The sequence below is a fragment of the Chlorocebus sabaeus genome, chromosome 1 (genome assembly GCF_047675955.1).
Source record: "Chlorocebus sabaeus isolate Y175 chromosome 1, mChlSab1.0.hap1, whole genome shotgun sequence".
Lineage (NCBI taxonomy): Eukaryota > Metazoa > Chordata > Mammalia > Primates > Cercopithecidae > Chlorocebus > Chlorocebus sabaeus.
The window spans coordinates 13327196-13347992 of NC_132904.1; the positions used below are offsets into that span (position 1 = coordinate 13327196).

The 20797-nt window shown below is 38.1% G+C and overlaps 1 protein-coding gene across 1 annotated transcript; it reads right to left on the reverse strand.

Moving 5' to 3' along the window:
• Positions 1-1363: 1363 nt before the first annotated feature.
• MS4A5 (membrane spanning 4-domains A5) lies at positions 1364-13938 on the reverse strand. The gene is made up of 5 exons (XM_007996883.3): positions 13683-13938; positions 12727-12855; positions 11207-11263; positions 9726-9878; positions 1364-1507 (listed from the first exon to the last, which is right to left on the reverse strand). The coding sequence occupies exons 1-5, from the start codon at positions 13833-13835 to the stop codon at positions 1397-1399; spliced, it is 603 nt and encodes a 200-aa protein (XP_007995074.1). The 5' UTR covers positions 13836-13938; the 3' UTR covers positions 1364-1396.
• Between the last annotated feature and the right edge of the window lie 6859 nt (positions 13939-20797).

Here is a 20797-nt window from a genome sequence, read left to right on the forward strand (position 1 = left end):
GTATTTTTCATCAGAACCTAACTTCACTGGAAGTAAAAGAACTTACTCATTTTTCCTGCCATGTTGTATCCCTCACTTTTACACATGCTCCTATAACCTAAGCTGCTTCCAGCAAATGGCAGAAATGAAAGCCCGTTACTTAGTTTTTTGAGTCTGCTGAGTTTTTTTCTATACCATAAACAACATAGGATTATGGGATTTGAATTTAGGGACCTTGACTCAAATCCTCTTTCTAAATCACACACCTTTTGTGTTTCAGAAAAGCTAACCACTTTGAGCTTCAATTTTTATGACTATGACAAAAGACATACCTACCCTGAGGACTGTCAGGACAAGTGAGATGATACAGGTAAGACCTCTAATGCTTAGGAGATATTCAGCCAGTGAGAGGCAATACTGTATAATGTAGTGATCCTCAAAGTGTGGTCTGGAATTTCCTGGGGTCCTTGAGATGTTTGTAGGTGCTCTCTAAGTTCAAAACTATTTTTATAATGACACTAAGACCTTATTTCTCTTTTCACAACTTTATAGTGGTATACTCCATAGGCTATAGAATATGAGATACCATAACAGATTGAATGCAAAAGCTGTTAAGAGAACCCAGAGGAAAATAGTCCCTTCCGAACTTTTCTTGGCATTGGAATTAAGACCTTGGATTCTGGATCCAACTGCCTGTTGATATTATGACTCTGCCATTGCAAACTTCATGACGTTGAGCAAATTATTTACCCGCTCTGTGCTTCAGTTTCCTTTTCTGTAAAATCAGTATAATGATACAATTCACCTCCTAGGATTTTTGTGAGATTAAATGAGTAACACCTATATAATACTTAGAATGATGCCTGGAATATAGTAGTGGTTCCACCGATATTTGCCCTCATTATTTTTACTATTGTTACTATTCTAGTTGATCAGCTCTTTAACATTGAAGATCTTGCAGCATTAATGTAGAATTTGTGGGCCAAACCATTCCACCAACCAACTCATCTTTCCACACACCACTGGAGTAGGAGCCACTAGGTGGAGTCTCTTAGTGAAATCAGCAAGAGATGTCATCAACCAGAGAAGTTAGACGACTGGGTCACCCCAGGCCTTGGGCTTTGGTTCCTATCTTTGCAACACCACATTGCTGTCCTTTAGTTGAAAGAATGCATGACTAACAGAGGTGACAACACCAAGGTGACCATTTGATTTGGGGAGAGGGACATATGGCATTGCCAAGAGGCAGAATGTGCTTTATCAGTCAAAATGTCCCCAGAACCCCCTCACTTGAGCCACTCCCCTTTGCTTCAGATAGTTTCCAGCCTTAAGATTCTATGTGTCCTTTGGCTTTTCCTTACAAGCAGAAGTCATTGCTAAATAATATTTTAACACATCTTTATTCCCACAGTGCTAGTCAACAACATTGTTCACAATCACAGTCCTCTGAGTGGCACCCCACAATTGAGAAGGGCAGAGAAATTAATAATTCAATAATGCTGAAAGTCATCAATGCAATCAAAATTCCCTGTAACAGAAGAAGAAAAAAAAAGAAGAGTCATGATGTTAGCAGGATAATGGTTTTTCTGATTATAATAACATAGCAATGTCCAGATAATAAAAGCTTCCCCACATATCTCAAGTGTATCTGATGCTTAGGAATCAAATCAGTGAAGGATTATGAGAGCATACATCTATTTTACTATAGGATAGCATAGGATAGCATACCATAGCATAGCATAGGATAGCATAGCATAGCAAAGGATAGCATAGCATAGCATAGCATAGCATAGCATAGCATAGCATAGCATAGGATAGCATAGCATAGCATAGGATAGCATAGCATAGCATAGCATAGCATAGCATAGCATAGCATAGGATAGCATAGCATAGCATAGCATAGCATAGCATAGCATAGCATAAGATAGCATAGCATAGTATAGCTAGGATAGCATAGCATAGCATAGCATAGCATAGGATAGCATAGCATAGCATAGCATAAGATAGCATAGCATAGCATAGTATAGCTAGGATAGCATAGCGTAGCGTAGCATAGCATAGCATAGCATAGCATAGCATAGCATAGCATAGCATAGCATGGGATAGCATAGCATAGCATAGGATAGCATAGGATAGCATAGCATAGTATAGCATAGCATAGCATAGCATAGCATAGCATAGCATAGCATGGGATAGCATAGCATAGCATAGGATAGCATAGGATAGCATAGCATAGGATAGCATAGCATAGCATAGCATAGGATAGCATAGCATAGCACACCATAGCATAGCATAGGATAGCATAGCATAGCATAGGATAGCATAGCATAGCATAGGATAGCTAGCATAGCATAGCATAGGATAGCATAGCATAGCATAGCATAGGATAGCATAGCATAGCATAGGATAGCTAGCATAGCATAGCATAGGATAGCATAGCATAGCATAGCATAGCATAGCATAGCATAGCAGAGCATAGGATAGCATAGCATAGCATAGCATAGCATAGGATAGCATAGCATAACATAGCATAGCATAGCATAGGATAGCATAGCATAGCATAGCATAAGATAGCATAGCATAGCATAGTATAGCTAGGATAGCATAGCATAGCATAGCATAGCATAGCATAACATGGGATAGCATAGCGTAGCATGGGATAGCATAGGATAGCATAGCATAGCATAGCATAAGATAGCATAGCATAGCATAGTATAGCTAGGATAGCATAGCGTAGCGTAGCATAGCATAGCATAGCATAGCATAGCATAGCATAGCATAGCATAGCATAGCATGGGATAGCATAGCATAGCATAGGATAGCATAGTATAGCATAGCATAGCATAGCATAGCATAGCATAGGATAGCATAGCATAGCATAGCATAGCATAGCATGGGATAACATAGCATAGCATATTATCTTTTTAGAGAAAGGCATATAAAATAATACATTTTTATGTATGTATGAAATATGTATGTATGTATGATTTATGTATGTAGGAAATAGTCCATTTTATAAATACATAAAATGCAAAGAAATGCATATATAAAAGGTAATCTAATGAAGGGGAAAGAAAGAAGGTGAAGAAACAGGAAAAAGAATTAAAAATAGAAAAGAAAAAGAGGGAAAAAAGAAAACTATTGGCTCAGAAAAAGAGGAAGCAAAAGAGACATAAGCAGTATAGGCTAGTAGTTCCACAATTTTTGTTTTTTTTGAGATGGAGTTTCACTCTTATCACCCAGGCTGGAGTACAATGGCAGGATCTCGGCTCACTGCAGCCTCCAACTCCCAGGTTCAAGCGATTCTCCTGCCTCAGCCTTCTGAGTAGCTGGGATTACAGGTGCCCACCACCACACCCGGCTAGTTTTTGTATTTTTGGTAGAGACGGGGTTTCACCATATTGGACAGGCTGAACTCCTGACCTCAGGTGATCTGCCCGCCTTGGCCTCCCAAAGTGCTCTGATTACAGGCATGAGCCACCATGGCCTGGCCCCAGCTGTGCTTTTTTCAACCATGGCAAAAGACCTTCAAAATGTTTTGTATCTTGGCACTATGAGCACAAATAGAGATGCACATCTTCTCAGTAGCCCAGAGACTGCACATCTGCACTTACCAGTTAAAGTTTGCAGTCTTCTGAGAGCTTTACTTTATACTCAGGCTGCAAAGGTTAATATGGTTAACATCCTCTCCTAAAGCCTTATTTGTCTACTATATTTTAACTATAGGTTGAGTAGCTGTTTTAGAGCCACATGGATTTTAATGGCCACGTAATAGTTCATGGTGTAGTTTGTCACCATTCATTTATTCTTTTGTGACAGGAACTGACTGATTTCCTCTTTTATTCTTTTTTTTTTTTTTTTTTACTGCTCTGAACAATGCTGCAATAGCATTCCTGTACATGTACCCTTATATAGGTGGTTTAATTGCTGTAGAGATAGACATCTGGATCTGTTTATCATTCAGGTAAGTAAATGTTGTCTCCTTGCTTCCCAAAATGGCAGTGACATTGCCATTGATTGTTAAATTAATTGACCTTTCCCTGACTATTAGTGAATTGGAACATTATTGTATGTTTGGCCATCATAGTTTCCTTTTTGTAAATTCCTTCCCCATATTCTTTATCTTTTAAAAATTTTGTTCTTGACTTTTCTTGTCAGTTATATGCACTCCGTATATAAAAACATGAAAATGTTGCTGTTATCTGCTTTAAAACTATATTTTCCATTTTTAACTATAGCAAAGTTTATATATAAAGAAGTGTATTTTAGCTGGTTGTGGCAGCTCGTGCCTGTAATCCTAGCACTTTGGAAGGCCGAGGCGGGTGGATTGCCTGAGTTCAGGAGTTCGCGACCAGCCTGGGCATCATGGTGAAACTTTGTCTCTACCAAAATACAAAAAATTAGCTGGGCATGGCAGCATGTGCCTATAATTCCAGCGACTCGGGAGGCCAAGACAGGAGAATCACTGGAACCTGGGAGACGGAGGTTGCAGTAGGCCGAGATCACGTCACTGCACTCCAGCCTGGGCAACAGAGCGAGACTCCATCTCAAAAAAAAAAAAAAAACAAAACAAAAAACTAAGAAGTGTATTTTATCTCTTTTTCTTTCCACGTCAAGATATATCACATTTTTATCACCCCAGTGATAAAATGTGTCCCTTCTCAATCAATCCTCTTGTGTCCCTTCGCAATCAATCCTCCCACCCCACTGAGAGTCAACCACACTTCTGATTTCTAGTATCATGTAAATTTACCTGTTTAGTTTTTGTCTGAAATTGTTTGCCTCAATATAACAAATTGAAATTCATTCATGCTCCTCTGTGTGTCAGTAGGTTGTTCTTTTATATTGCTGAGGAGTATTCTACTATTTGAATAGTTAACTTGTTTTAGCCATAATGTTGTTGATAGAAATTTGAATTCCTTACCAGATTAACTATAATGAATAGGACTGCTATAAACATTTTTGTATGTATCATGAGACATAAAGTAGGTGTATGATTAACTTTGTTAAAAACCACCAAATAGTTTTTCGAGGTAGTTGAACCATTTTCCATTTTCCATTTCCACCAAAAGGGTCTAAGAGTTCCAGTTGCTTCACATTCCTTCCAACACGTGGTATTGCCGGTCCTTTTAATTAAATTGATTCTGGTGTGTGTGGAGTAGTGTCTTATTGTGATTTTAATTTGCATTTATGAGATGATTAATAATGTTGAGCACGTTCCCACATGCTCACTAGCCATTTATCTATCTTTGTGAAGTACTTGCTCAAGTCTTACTCTTTTTTTGGCCTTTTTATTATTGATTTTCAGGAGTGCTTAATATATTCTGGATGTGGGTCTTTTGTGAGAGAGATATATATAGAGAGAGGAGATTTTCTCCCTTTCTGTGCTTTGGTAGTCCATTTTGTTTATTTTATTTTTCCCCTATGGTTAGTCCATTTTATGGACTAAGAAAGCTTTGTCTACTCCCACAGTTGTGAAGATATTCTCCTGAGTTCCCTGCAGCCCATCCCCTCAAGCTTTATAGTTTAGGATTTCACATTTAGGTGTATCACTGATTGATGTTTGAATGTGAAATCAATTGTGTACTTCTGGTATTCACTGACTTGGCCACGGTTTATTATCATATATAATGCTGAATTTGATTTTTTAATATTTTATTTCAGATTTCTTCACAAACTTTACAAGATAGAATTACCTGTAATTTTAAAATATTTTATAATGTCATGTTTTCATGTCAAACTTGTGACAGCCTCACACAAATATTTGTGAGTTGAGAAGTCAACTGAAAGTATTCAGTTTGGTGTTGTTTCTTTTCTAAATGTTTGGAAGAATTAGTCTACTCCTGCAAGGCTTTGCTTTTTCTTTTTAGACAGAAAGTTTTAAATTATGTATTTGATTTTTTATTAGATATAAGACCAGTCAGATGTATACATTTTTTCCTGTGTTAGTCGTGGCAAGTGGTTTTGCATAGTTTATAAGGAATTTGTCAATTTCATCTAAAGCATCAAGTAATTTTTATGTTAATAATTTCTTCATATATTCTTGGCTATTGTATTTATAGTGATACACCTTCATTTCTGATAATGATAGTTTGTGTTTTCTCTTTTTTCTTTTTAAATATCTAGGAGTTTACCAATTTTATTAGTTTTTCAAACATCCATATTTAGCTTTATTTTATCTTGTCTATTGTTTGTGTTGTATTTCATTAGTTTTTATCTCTATTCTTTGTTATCTCTATTATAGAATACTATATCTCAATTCTTTCATTTTCTTTATGTTTAATTTTTTAATCTAACTTCTTGGTATGAATATTTAGATAATTTATTTTTAGTCTATTTTCTTTCCCAATACTTGCATTTGAGGTTATAAAGTTTCCTCTAAGCATGCTTTAGTTGTATCAATTTATATAAATATTCCTATTATTTTGTTTTTAATATATTTTTTATTTCTATTGTAAATTCTTTGAGCCTTGTATAACTTAGAATTTCAAAACAGTTTTGGGACTTTTTTTGCCTTTTTAAAATTGACATTTAATTCACTTCCATTGTTTTCAGAGAATATATTGTGTATGATTTTAATCCTTTGAATTTTGTTGAGGCTTGCAGGCTCAGCATATGGCTAATTGTTGAAAATGCTCTAAGTGAAATCGTGAAATCTCTCAAATTGGTCAGCTGTTTTTCACTTTCATCACAGTTTTTTTGTTTTGTTTTGTTTTGTTTGTTTTTTTGAGACAGAGTCTTTCTCTGTTGCCTAGACTGGAGTGCAGTGGCGCAGTCTCGGCTCACTTCAACGTCTGCCTCCCAGATTCAAATGATTCTCCTGCCTTAGCTTCCCGAGTAAGGAAGCTGGGATTAAAGCCACCCACCACCACACCCTGCTAATTTTTGTATTTTTAGTAGAGACGATGTTTCACCATGTTGGGCAGCCTGGTCTCGAACTCCTGACCTCAAGTGATCTGCCCCCACTTGGCCTCCCAAAGTCCTGGGATTACAGGCCTGAGCCATCGTGCCTGGCTATTTCACTTTCACTTCTGAAGAACATTTTCACCAGGCCTAGATTTTGGATTGGCATTATTTTTGTTTTAGCAGTTTAAAGATGTAATTCTATTGTCTTCTCACTTCCATCAGTTAGTTAGATGGGAGGAATAAGTTCAAGAGATCCATTATACAGCGGGGTGCCCATAGTTAATGACAGTCTACTGTATTCTTTTTATTTTATTTTATTTTACTTTAAGTTCTGGGATACATGTGCAGGACACGCAGGTTTGTTACACAGGTATACATGTGCCATGGTGGTTTGCTGCACTTATCAACCTGTTAAAACCCAGATGCGTTAGGTATTTGTTCTAATGCTCTCCCTCCCCTTGTCGCACTAACCCCCAGCAGGCCCTGGTGTGTGATATTCCCTTCCCTGTGTCCATGTCTTCTCATCGTTCAACTCCCACTTATGAGTGAGAACATGTGGTGTTTGGTTTTCTCTTCCTGTGTTTGCTGAGAATGATGGCTATTGTATTCTTCAAAGTGCAAAGATAGTGAATGTTAAGTGTTCTCACTGCAAAAGTGATAACTATGGGAGATAATGCCTTTGTCAATTAGATTTAAACATTCCACAATGTATATACGTACTTCAAAATATGTTATATGTGATAAATACATATGATTTTTATCTGTCAATTAAAAATGTCAGTTGACAGTATTATGTAGTTATTGGGTGTAGTGTTTGTTCTATATATGACATTTAGGTCAATTTTATCAATTGTGTTCAAAATCCTATAATTTTGTGGTCTGTCTACATATTCTTTCAGTTGCTGAGAAATGTGTGCTAAAATTTCTTATGATGATTTTAGTTTTCTCTAGTCATGTTTTTCAGCTGAATTAGCTTTTCCTTTTGGCTTTGAGTTGTTATGAGGAGCATTCAAACCTAGAAATGTAATATTTCTCTTGTGGATTGACCCTTTTATTACAGAAAGTCCTCTATTATACGTTTAGTAATGCTTCTTGCCTTAAATCTGTTTGTTTGCTACTACTGCAGCTGTTTCTTGTAAACAGAATGCAGTTGTGTTTTTTTTTTTTTTTTTTTTAACTTTTATTTACTGGGACCATCTTTTTAAAAAATTTAAATTTTTAAATTTTCTATTTTTATGGGTACATAATAGTTTTACATAGAAAATCTTCTATTTCACTTTCTGTGATTTTATATTCCCTGAAGTATTTTAAAGTTTATCATTTATTTCTTAAAACATGATAAATACTGTGGTTTAAAAATCTCTTCTAATATACTTAGTATCAGAAGTTTATGGGTGCTATTGTTTTTGCTATATTCTGTTTCTATTAGTTGTCATTTCCGTTGTCTTATTTCTTTCTATGCCTCTTTTGAGTGCCTACTGTTAATTTTCAATGGAAAATTTGATGGGAATTTGTTGAGATTAATGAACGTTTTTCCCCTAGATAGACTTCAGTTTTGCTTCTGCCACGTACCAGGGGCACCACATACCAAGACCAAATTCAGGTATTCTTGCCTCACCCAGTTTATGCCTAGCAAAGGTCAGTGGGGATTGGAGTGTGCAAGGAGGTTGTCGAGGGGTTTGGCCTGTGGCCACACTTCTTAAATACTTCTTTTTAAACTTTGTTCAGCAACTCTCCTTTGCTGTTTGGGGGCAGGGTACTTTGTATATCTTTTTGTCCTTACCTGAAGAGCGTCGTAGCCTATCAAAGACCTAGTTTCATATGGAGAAAATCTCTTTTAAGTCTTTATACCTTGAATGGACGTGAAACCTTGACTTCTTTCTCTTTCAGTCCACACGGGCCAGGAATTGGATTGCAAATCAGCATCACTGGCAAGTGGGTCTGAAGACATGAGCAGCTTTCGTGCTCTTCAGAATTCCACTTGTAAATTTCAGGTTGCAGGCTTTCATCTAAAAATTGCTTTAGTAGTTTCAGCTGACCTTTCAGCTTTTTAATGCCTTTAAGGTTGTTTTTTTTTGTTTTTTTGTTTTTGTTTTTTTTTTTTTTAATAAAAAACTTCTGTTTTCAGAGAAGAGTTGATTCACGTAGCCATACTTAACCATTACCTAAATCAGTCTCCCTGTTTTCTGCACGTTGGTCCTGCTTTCTGTGGACCTGGTGCATTCAAATGTTAAGTATTTCTTGGACTTTGCCTTAAGAAATATCTTCTAATATGACCCCCCACCCCTTTGCCTTAGATGGTGGGTTTTCAATTTCCTCAGCAATTTTTGATGTGTTTGGTAACTCTCTGTTTCTCTCCGTGTGGATCAAACCTTTTACATTCTTTTACACTAATCTTAGTGGTATTTTGAAAGCAGCTAAAATAAATGCCCCTTTTCAATCTTATCATGCTTTATCAGAAGTTCAGCCTGTTAAAACCAAATCAAGAACTGTAAAATCACGCCACTGTGATTCTAATGTACATATGGGACTATAAACTACAGCCATACTGCTGTACCTTTTTTTTTTAGTGTATCATTTTGTATTATACTGATTTGTGTATATGTTTTGTCTCTTGTGCTACTGTGAATTCCTAAAGGTGGGAGTTATAATGGGTTTATATTTTCTCTTCCACAATGCCTGGTATAATATCTATCAAATATTATGGATTTCATAAATGTTTGTCAATAAAAGACAAGACATGGGTGTCCACAACATGATCTGAATGGCGCTGATTGAGTGCTAATAAATATTTTCTATTAAGCCCTTTACTTCTCACTCTATAAATGCAACATACTTACCATGAACAGGACAGTAACAGCATTACACTGACTATTTTGGTGAGAATAACCACAGATGTAGTTTTGATCTAGCATGAAACCAAATGTGAGGAGAATGATTCCAGCTATTGCTCCCAGGGCACTAAGGAAATTCATTATTCGGGTCAGTATTATCTGAAATAGAATAAGAACATAACAATGTGACTCAGGCCCAGCCCGTACTACAAACAAAGCAATGAGTGCAGAGAATGGAGAGCAGGATTTTACTCACAGCATCTTAATGCCACGAGGCAGCTCTGTGGTCCTATGCGAATTGCTTCACATCTTTGGGCTTCAGGCCCTCATCTACACAATGTGGGCATCCTGTGAACTTTTAATAACCTTCCCATTCCCCATATTCTATGCCTAAGTTAACTCTCATTCAGCTGGGAGGAAAGGTGTGCCTGTAACGATTGCATTTTGATTCTCTGGTGAAAGTCATGGTCTATTTACATTTTTGTTTTCAGACTCCTATGTTTAATTAAATGCTGCACTTCTCTGCCATTTTTAATTTCTCCCTAAAATGACAAACGAAGGATTTTCAGTCCTTTTCTAAAATCATGTATTGGCCTAGTAATATTTTATGTCTTCAATTCTTTGAGTAAAGTAAAAATATTCTACTTATAATTTATCTATACCTTTACATTCAGTAGCACTGTATTCTTTATTTTGAGATTCTGTTTATGGTTTAATTAGATTGTCTACAGTTTGCCTTTCAAATGAATGAAAGTAGTGCCTGTCAAAGTGCCTGGAATGCTGTAAATACCCAGAAAACAAAAAAGAATGAATAAGTAACTGGATTATTGAAATAATTCTACCATTAATTGACTGGGAATTTGGACAAGTTATTTAACAATTGTAAGCCTCAGTGTCTTCATACACAAAATAAGAGCTAAACTAGATGACCAGAGAAACTTTCTCCTCTGGCGTAGTGGGTTATAATTCTAGGAAAACAGGAAGCAAATACTGTTTATTGGTATCAATACTTGATAGTTTGTGGAATTATGGTGACTTAATGATTTTACAAACTTTTTTCAAGGCCAGGATAAATTATTTGAAAGTTATATATTTTTAATGAAGTGGAAATAGTAAAAATGTAACTCATTACTCTTTTGTGTGTGTGTGTGTGTGTGTGTGCGTGCGTGTGTGTGGTGGAGTCTTATTCCATTGCCCAGGCTGGAGTGCAATGGCATGATCTCAACTCACTGCAACTTCCACCTCTCGGGTACAAGCAATTCTCCTGCCTCAGCCTCCCGAGTAGCTGGACTACAGGTGTGTGCCACCACACCTGGCTAATTTTGTATTTTTAGTAGAGATGGGGTTTCACCATGTTGGCCAGGCTGGTCTTGAACTCCTGACCTCGTGATCCACCCGCCTAGGCCTCCCAAAGTGCTGGGATTACAGGCGTGAGCCACCATGCCTGGCTACAAAATATATTTTTAAAAAGTAGAAATATAACTCACCAGAGTTTCTGTGGTTTTTCTTTTCAGTGCAATTAGGAAGGCTCCAGAATTAATGAACTGTTAAGAGGAATAAATACGTTAATGATGGCCATGTTTAGCTGATGTTGAGTTCTTACAGAATAGACTTCTATGCAATTCTTTTACATGCCTGCCTTCTAAGTTCGCACACTCCTCAGGGCAGTGAGAAGGGTGAGTTGCTTTATATGACTTTCCGCAAATGGAATAGTGGACAAAACACTGGTCTGGAAATCTGCTTTAGCCCTATTTATTTGAAAATAAACTTTTTTTTTTTTTAACCATACAGGGCTTTGGTTTGCTCATCCATGTTCCTTTTATAGCTATTGTGAACTCAGCTTTGATCTCATGACAAAGGGATGTCAAGTCAGTTTACAATCATTAAGATCGAATTCCATCTTACTATAATCCAGTGTATTCTCTTGAATGGGAACATAAGGTGGGTTGTGGTGGATGTGCTGGTGGTTCTTAAAAATCTCCAAGATCTTTCTTGGAAGTGGGTCACACGTGGTAGCATTGTTGGCTAGTGGAAATTTCAAATCTAATTACAGCGCATCCATGTTTACATTTCTAGCTCCTTCATGGGCATTTTCCAGCCTCATCCCTCCACCCTCACTCCCTGTGCTGAACTCTTATAGTTCACATAATAGAAAATGCTCTCCCATACCTTCAGCCTTTGCTCATTTTTCGCTCTTGGCATGCAACAAGGCATCTCTAATCCTTACACTCAGGCATCCCAACTCTCATCTTCTGTGCGTGTCCTCACTTGATTAACCATTCACCCTTTAAAACTCGTTCAAGCTGGAAATGTCTCTGGGCGTTGTCCCCTCTGTGAAGGGAGCCCCTGTGTCTATTCTCCCTCATCACACCCTATGTTAATTGTCTGACTCCTCATTCAACTGAGGCCTTGAGCTCAGGGACTGCTGTCTTTTCCCTGAATCCATTGCCCTGCCCATGCTGTGGCACTAAATTAGGTCTGAAGTTAATGTTTATTGATTGTGGCTAAATTGGGTTTGATAAATACCTCTCTGCAGTTTAAAGGTATATCTGAGAAACCCTTCCCACTGCACTTCTGTAAAGAATAAATTGCTCCTTCATCTCTGCCTACATAAGCGCTTCCTGCACCTCTGTGATAATATTTATCACACTGCCTTGAAGTGATCTGTTTACGTGCTTTCTTGCTAAACTGAGAGGTCTTTGGGGGAGAGGCTCACTGCCTTTCTCTGGGTATCTGGCTTATAATAGATGGTAACTGATTTCGAATGAATGAATAGCCAAATAAACAAATTCAAGCCTCGAAAGAAATATTCCCAAAGGAACTTCAAGACCTAATGATGGAATATCAGTGACTGTGATGAATAAATGGGGAAATCATTTCAACAAGGTTAGTTTTTTGCACTTTTGAAAGCATATCATACAACTGGATCTAGCTAATTTCATTGCAAAGAATTCCTTAACATCCTGGTTGGCATGGATCCAAATTGAACTTGATTGACTCTACTCACCAAAACAGAGCCCCAGAATGGATATCCTGAAAGAAATATAAAGGGAAACCTTGGATATGGTTTTAACAAGGTGAAAAGGAAGATAACTCCAAAAGAAAAGGTCATAATTCCAAACAGGATCTGGATAGTCTGCAAATAGAGGAAAAAGTCATGGTGAGGAAAAGCCAAGTGATAGTTTCCCTTCTGTTTAGAAGGTCTTCTTTTGGTTAAAAGGATTTGGCAATTACTCTCTTTGGTAATTAGGGGAAGAATAATAGAAGTCCCTTTGTGATGCTCCTGGGTACTTTCTTAATTCCTCTATATGGTATTTGGTGAGGGGTAAAATGATCTAAATCAGTGCTCGTGAAAATGTGATCCACGGATTGGCAACATCAGGATCACTTGGGAGCCTGAAATGCGAACTATCAGGCCCTATCCCATACTTACTGAACAGTCTCCAGGTGAGGCTGGGAAATCTGTGTCTTCATAAGCTCTTCAGCTGTTTAGCCCATAAATATGAATGTTTGAGAAACACTGAATTCTAAATGAGTATACCAGGCTGGCCCCAAGCAGAAGTGACCTGGAGATGGCCAATTCTCTGAGCCTGTGACACCAGGCAGTGGTTTGACAAGTACTGGGAAGACTAATGAGGACAACATACAAAAATGGAAGGTGTACAACGTGGGAGTCTCTGTGCTCTTCTCTCTTCTCAGCCCAGCTTCTCAGTCTGAGGAATCTCATTTACTGCCATAGCAACTATCACTTTTTAAGGAGGTGAGTCCTAAATGATAGCATGTTTTTGTCAAGTCCAGACCCATGTGATTCGTTCTTGTCAAACATCCTCTCTCAAATGTCCCACTAACACTCTATATTCACATATTCTTAAAGAAGAATTGGAATGGGCTCCTGCCTTCAAACATGTGCCAAGAGATAATTTTCCTGGCCTTTCCCCTGCCTCAGTAGAAAGTCTTACTTACCCCTATGATTTTCATTTTTGTAGCAAATAATTTTTGCAAGGGGCTTTGAGTCGAAAAGGTGGTGGCTGAAAGTTCTGCGGATTCATATTCTGGAGCAGTGATTTCTGGAGGAAATACCAGAAACACCGGACTGTGTGCGGTGCTTGAATCCATGATGGTGTCGGTGAAAATTTGAAAGGAGATTATTTAGTTGGTACTTCAGCCTCGACCATGTTCTTTTCTTGTGCTGAGGCTGCCTGGAGCACTGGAATTGTTTGCTTTGTCTTGGAATTATAGAACCGTAGAGTCACAGAGTCATAGAATCTCAGGACGGCTCGAGATCCCAAGACGGCCCTAAGTAAAATGCCTGGGACTGGGGATCGGACAACCTGACAAGTAGTCCTGGTTAGTTAGGGGTTTACTGTGACTTTTGGCAAGTCACATCCCCCTTTCCTGGTTTCTGATTCCTCATATGTACATTGACCAAATCGGACTAGATGGTCTACATATAAAGACATTTTAGGGACCGTGCACGGTGGCTCACGCCTGTAATCCCAACACTTTTGGAGGCTGAGACGGGCGGATCACGAGGTCAGGAGATCGAGACCATCCTGGCTAACACGGTGAAACCCCGTCTTTACTAAAAAAAATACAAAAAACTAGCTGGGCGAGGTGGCGGGCGCCTGTAGTCCCAGCTACTCGGGAGGCTGAAGCAGGAGAAGGGCGTAAACCCGGGAGGCGGAGCTTGCAGTGAGCTGAGATCCGGCCACTGCACTCCAGCCTGGGCGACAGAGCAAGACTCCATCTCAAAAAAATAAATAAATAAAAATAAAAAATTAGCCGGGTGTGGTGGCGCCTGCCTGTTGGCCCAGCTACTCGGGAGGCTGAGGCATGAGAATCGCTTGAACCCAGGAGGCGGAGGTTTCCTTGAGCAGAAATTCTACCACTGCACTCCAGCCTGGGCGACAGAGCGAGACTCTGTCTCAAAAAAAAAAAAAAAAAAAAGGACATTTTGGTTACCAAATGGCAACTAGATACACATTTATTCCAGTTCCATATCTTCAGACGCAGGTAGAACGCAAAAACCTCTCAGGCCACGGAACAAAGTAACCACTTCTTAAAGTATAGATAACATCCATTTTTCCTATCACTTTGTGGTTTTGCCACCTGATTTAAGTAGCTTTAGCTGTGTAATAAATCCCTCAAAATGTAGTTACTTCCGGCAACCACCATCGGCTTTTGTTTACACACCATGGGTCCTGTGTATGGTCTCTTACCTGAGCCTGCTCAGCACTTCTCTACTAGGCTTTCTCATGCAACTGTGGTCACCTGGTGGAGTGTTCAATTCCGTGAGTTAGGATGGCCTCAGTCCTGTCTCTGGCAGTTGGCAGACTCTTGGTTCTCTTCCCATTCACAAATACTTTTCAGACCTCTGCTGAGTCATGTGTGCTAATGTCCTATTGGCCAAGCAAATTTCCTAGACAACCCAGATTCGAGGGGTAAGAAAATAGGCCCCCTAATGTCTTCACGGGAGGATCTGTACTTCCATCTTGAAAGGACAAGAATGAAGGGAGGGGAACAATTTGTGTCTATTTTTAACTGTACCTTGTCATTTTCTGGTGTTTCCTATTGAGATCGGGTCTTCCTTAATTGAACCTCATGATGTGACAGCCTCTAGACACGTGCCAGTTAGAATATTTTAAAAGGCCACCCCTCCCTCACAATTTCTTTTCTCTGAACGTATCCATCTCTTGTTCAATTTTCTATGGACATTGAATCATAATGGTGATTATCCTTCGTGAACATCATCTGATGTTGTGTTAGCGTTCCCTAAGTTAAGCACACTATGTTGCAACATACTTTTATAAAACACCATTTCACCCTCATTACTCAGGTTTTAGCTTTGCTCTAGACCTTCCTCAGTTTTTGTTTTTTCTCCCTCTAAGCATTATGACCAGCACAGTGTTCTAATAGCTATCTGACAAATGGCAGAAATATAACTTTAATTTTTATTATTCTTTAATTCATGCAAGCTAATTCTGGCAATGCAGTGAAAGACTTACTTTTTGGAGAAGAGAAACCTAGAATGAACCCCAAGCTCTTTTATTTACTAGTTATGGGATCTAGGCCAAGTTATCTATTAATTTACATATTTATTAGAACATTACATTTCTTTCGTGAGAATAAAAATTGTTATACAGTTATCATGAGTGAATTTTAAAGTACCTGGAATGCAGTAGATGCTAAGTAAATTGTAGTAGTAATAAAAATAAGAGTAATAAGTATTATTTCTCTTATTGTTACCATTTTTAACATGGTGAGCAGATACTTTGTCTTGCTTTATGTTTGCATTATTTCCAAAGTTCATTTTGGTTGATTCTTTATAGGTTAAATGTATTTCTATGAGCTTAGCTATAACACTGGAAATGTCACACTGAATCAGTGGAGACTTTTTTTTTTATTCATTTATTTTTTGACGGAGTCTTGCTCTGTCACCCAGGCTGGATGGAATGCAGTGGCGTGATCTCAGCTCACTGCAAGTTCTGCCTCCTGGGTTCACGCCATTCTCCTGCCTCAGCCTCCCGAGTAGCTGGGATTACAGGTGCCTGCTACCATGCCTGGCTAATTTTTTGTATTTTTAGTAGAGACGTGGTTTCACCATGTTGGCTAGGTTGGTCTTGATCTCCTGACCTCGTGATCCGCCCACCTCGGCCTCCCAAAGTGCTAGGATTACAGGCATGAGCCACCACGCCTGGCCCCAGTGCAGACATTATTTTACAATTTCTCCATTTCAGGGTGGCTGTGGAACTCCATGGCCTTCTGCTAATAAATGCCCTAGGCCCCTTTATACATTGATGACATGTATCTGTTCACTACTTCAACAATTTTTCATACCCTCAGATTTCTTCTTATTTTCCAGTCTGCCAAAACTTACTCTTTTAATGCAAATTACTCTAGTCTTAAGGTGGTTTATGGAATAATATATAATATGTTTGTATTCGTTAGTGTTCTGAAATTCAGCCTTAATTTCAAGCTTCTTATTGCTAAGTATTCCAGAGAAGTTATGATGATCCAAGGAATTCAAGTTCTCTGATTCACAGTCAATGGGATTAAGCCTTTCCTCACAGCCTCTCATCTGATTCCCTTGCTGGAAAGTTCCAAGAAAAACACTCTATATTCTTTCTCTTATTCTTCTGTTACTGCAGCTGAAAGTCAATTTTCTTTGTTTTTAAGTTTCTCTTATTTTCCTCTGTTGCAAAAGGCCTCCTTTAAAAAGATCCATATCCATACCCTGAAAAGAACAACTCTGGGAGCAGAATTAGAGCAATCAACTGTTGTGGCCAGATGTCACCTGCTTAGGAGTCCCCAAAGATTTTTTTGTTTTTTAAAATTATGAACAATAATTTTTTTGTTTTTTAAAATTATAAACAATGATTTTTTTGTTTTTTAAAATTATAAACAATAATAGTGTCTTTAAATCTTATTCCATGAACGATGGTAAAACCCAGTGTCACTCTCAATGTCTCCAGACATTTCTTGGAAGATGCAAGTGAATACGAGGGAAGGGGAGCCACTGGGACTTCTATCGTGTGGAGTGGTCTCAAGCTCTGATTTTCTGCGTCTATTGAATTCTTAGTTTTCTCTGCATGTCTAGGCTTCTGTCTGTGTTGACTGTTTTTCTCACTGCACTGTCCTGTTGGTTTTCATCCTGCTTCTTCACTACTCTGAAGTAGTACTAGTACAATCTTGCATGTATAGCATACTTTAAAAATAAGATTAGAAGACTATTCTACAGAACCTACAAAGGCAGCACCAGGGATTTCCTACAGTATCTTCTGACATACACACTCTAATTACTAATTTCGGACTTACACATAGGTATTAGATATTCCCTTTGTGACTACCTAGGAATTTTATGTTTAAGAACAAAAGGATTCTTTGTTTCACTGTGGTCAGATGGGATTTTTATGCCCTCACTCCCTTTCCCAATTTGCAAGAAGAAAACGTGTATATTATGGTAATATACACTACTATCCAGTTATAGAAACCACATACACACACACACACACACACACACACACACACACACACAATCTTTTCCCTCTCATTCGCTAATCATGTAACCTAAGGCATGTTTATATTATAGTATTAAGTATTGTTAACTTTACATCATATGATTTAAATCATAGAAGTTGCTAGACAGTAAGGAGAAGAGTAAACATCATTCACAGACTTTACCCTTCTTCTGAGAAGAGGTTGGTACATTTACAGTTGTATGCATGACAGTTGTAACATATAATGAAGAATTATGACCTTTTAGTCTTTATTTGGAGATTAAGTATGGCTTAAGGAGATGCATATGAGTGTGAGGTTGACAAGGGATGGCCTTTTGATGGTTAATTGTATGCATCATCTTGATTGAACCATAGGTGCCCAGATTTTTGGTTAAACTTTATTCTGAGTGTGTCTATGAGGATGTGTCTGGATGAGGTTAACATTTACATTGGTAGACTGAATGGATGGCTTCATTTAATCTCTCATTCTTCTGTTACTGCAACTGAAAGTCAATTTTCTTTGTTTTTAAGTTTCTCTTGTTTTTCTCTTTTGTTAAAGCTCTCCTTTAAAAAAAATCCATATCCATTCTCTGGAGAGAACAATTCTGGGAGCAGAGTTAGTGCAGTCAACTGTTGTGGCCAGATGTCACCTGCTTAGGAGTCTCCAGATCCTCTAGTTTTCTTTTTTTTTTTTTTAAATTATAAATAATAATAGTGTCTTTAAATCTTATTCCACGAATGGTGGTAAAACCCAGTGTCACTTTCAATGTCTCCAATAAGGGCCTAAGTAAAAGCAAAGCCTGAGCAAGAGAAAATTTGCTTTCTCTGCCTGTCTTTGAGCTGGGACACTGGACTTTTCCTATCTTCGGACTAAGACTTAAACTGGAATTTAAACTCTTGGTTCTGAGGCCTTTGGACTTAGACTGGAACTATACCATCAGCTCTCCTAGGTCTCCAGCTTTCAGATCTTGGGACTTCTCAGCCTTATAATCATGTGAGCCAATTCCCTATCTATCTATCTATCTATCTATCTATCTATCTATCTATCTATCATCTATCTTCTATCTATCTTCTATATGTCTATCTGTATCTGTCTGTCTATCTATCTAATCCTCTTGGTTCTGTTTCTCTGGAGGACCCTGATTAATACACCATACTAGAAAGAACTGACTATGCCCCTTACTCTTGCTCCAACCTGTGCCTCTTGCTCTGTTTTGTTGATGGTAATGATGTCTCAGCCAGCTAATCTTTTAAGCTAGAGAAGATGGTTTATTCTTCATTTTCCTCAATTCTACACCTCTAGTTCCTGTCCCATCATGACAATTTTACTCTTGAGTTATCGTTTTAGTCTCTACTCTTCTATACATCCCTAGATCACTTAGTATCTCTTTCTTCACTATATCAAGACCTAATTGACTCCCTGCCTCCATCTTTCTTTCTCCAATTCATCCTCCATACTGCAGCCACAGTAATCTCTTTAAAACACCACTCAGTTATTTCCCACTTTAAAAGTCAAACGTGTTTCTAAGAAATTAGGAAAACATTAATTTTTAAAATTATGTGTATTTTTCCATGTGTACTATTTATGGGAGCCCACAGTCTTTCCTGATTGTGGTTATATTCAATGAGAAAAGGAGCACAGAAATTTAAGGTTATTAATTGATTTATCTTAAAATAGGTTATCTTGGATTATTCGAGTAAGTCCAGTGTAATAAAATGACTCCTTAAAACCAGATACAGGAGAGGGAGTCAGATTTGGGTTTGAGAAGACTTGACAAACTGTTACTGGGTTGAAGATGGAAGGGATCACATGAGAAGGAACGCAGGAGCAGTTCTCAGCTGACAGCCAGCAAGGAAATGGGAACCTCAGTCCTGCAGTCACAAGGACTGGATTCTTCTAACAATGGATGAACTTTGAAGAGGAGCCCAACCCCAGAACCACTGCCCTGGCCAGTCCTCTGATTTTAGCCATGTGATATTCTGAACAAATAATTTAACCAAACTTTCCTGGGCTTCTGAACTGAGAGATAATAAGCTTGTTGTTTTAAGCAGCTACCTTTGTGGCAATTTGTTATGTAGCAGTAGGTAACTAACACAAGGAGATACGAGTAAGATTCCTGCTATTTTGAGCAAGATTTGACTGTTTTTGTGCCTTAAAGACTCTATTACTCAGCTTAGACTACCTTCTAGCCAAACAGCTCCATGCATTCCTTGCCCTAATATGGGTTTTTCTTTTAGACCACAATCCAGTTGAATATTCAAATTGGAAGTAATCTACACCATGATTTATGGACCAGGCTCCATTCTCTAGAGACTCAAGATCTTGTGGATCCTAGATTCTCTACATCTGGCCAGTGCACAAGGGAAAAAAATATTGTAGAAATAATGCTGGCAATTTTAGGAGTCAAACTTTATATGATCAGGCTTGGAAGATTGAGGTAACTGATAGCTTTTGATAACACATGATTAGGCTTGGAAGATTGAGGTAACTGATAGCTTTTGATAACACAATTTCCTTTGATGACAGAGGATGAAATTATGTATCATAAGGGTTGAGAAATTAGAATCAGTAAATGCAGGCATAAAGAAGGGAGCTGAAGCTTCACTCAATACAATACATTATGTCATATTTTCTATTATGACATCTGCATCTCTGTTCTTCCCTAATTTCTACTTTCCTATCTCTAGATATCTCTTAATCCCTCCCACTCCATCTGTCACATTCTGTATTCATTGCCACATTCTACCTCATTAACAATTGAACAAACTCAGTCCATATATCCTCAACATAGATATAAGGAGTGAGAGTAAATAAGAGGATTGGAAACAGCAAGACAGGGAAATGGGAGAAATTGTTGTTTCTTGCTGACTCTTTTGGTTCATGAACCCTTAGAGAGCCTTCACAGACTTCCCTGTGGTTGATTTTCTGAACTCCTATAATGCCAAAAGGGGGAGATGAAAAATACTAGCATCACACCAAAGTAGGGCCATTAGATATTAAGTTATAAGATGAAATCGTGATTATAAACCGAAGCACTAACTTTGATGACAAGGAGTATACATGTGAATTATTTCTTCACA

Bases quoted from the DNA above. Each gene is read 5' to 3' on its own strand.
- MS4A5 (XM_007996883.3), bottom strand. From the start codon at position 13,835: ATGGATTCAAGCACCGCACACAGTCCGGTGTTTCTGGTATTTCCTCCA. The intron at 9,879-11,206 runs GTGAGTTATATT...ATTCTATTTCAG, and splicing joins GAAAAACCACAGAAACTCTG to ATAATACTGACCCGAATAAT. The intron at 1,508-9,725 runs GTAAGTATGTTG...CTTCTGTTACAG, and splicing joins CTGTTACTGTCCTGTTCATG to GGAATTTTGATTGCATTGAT.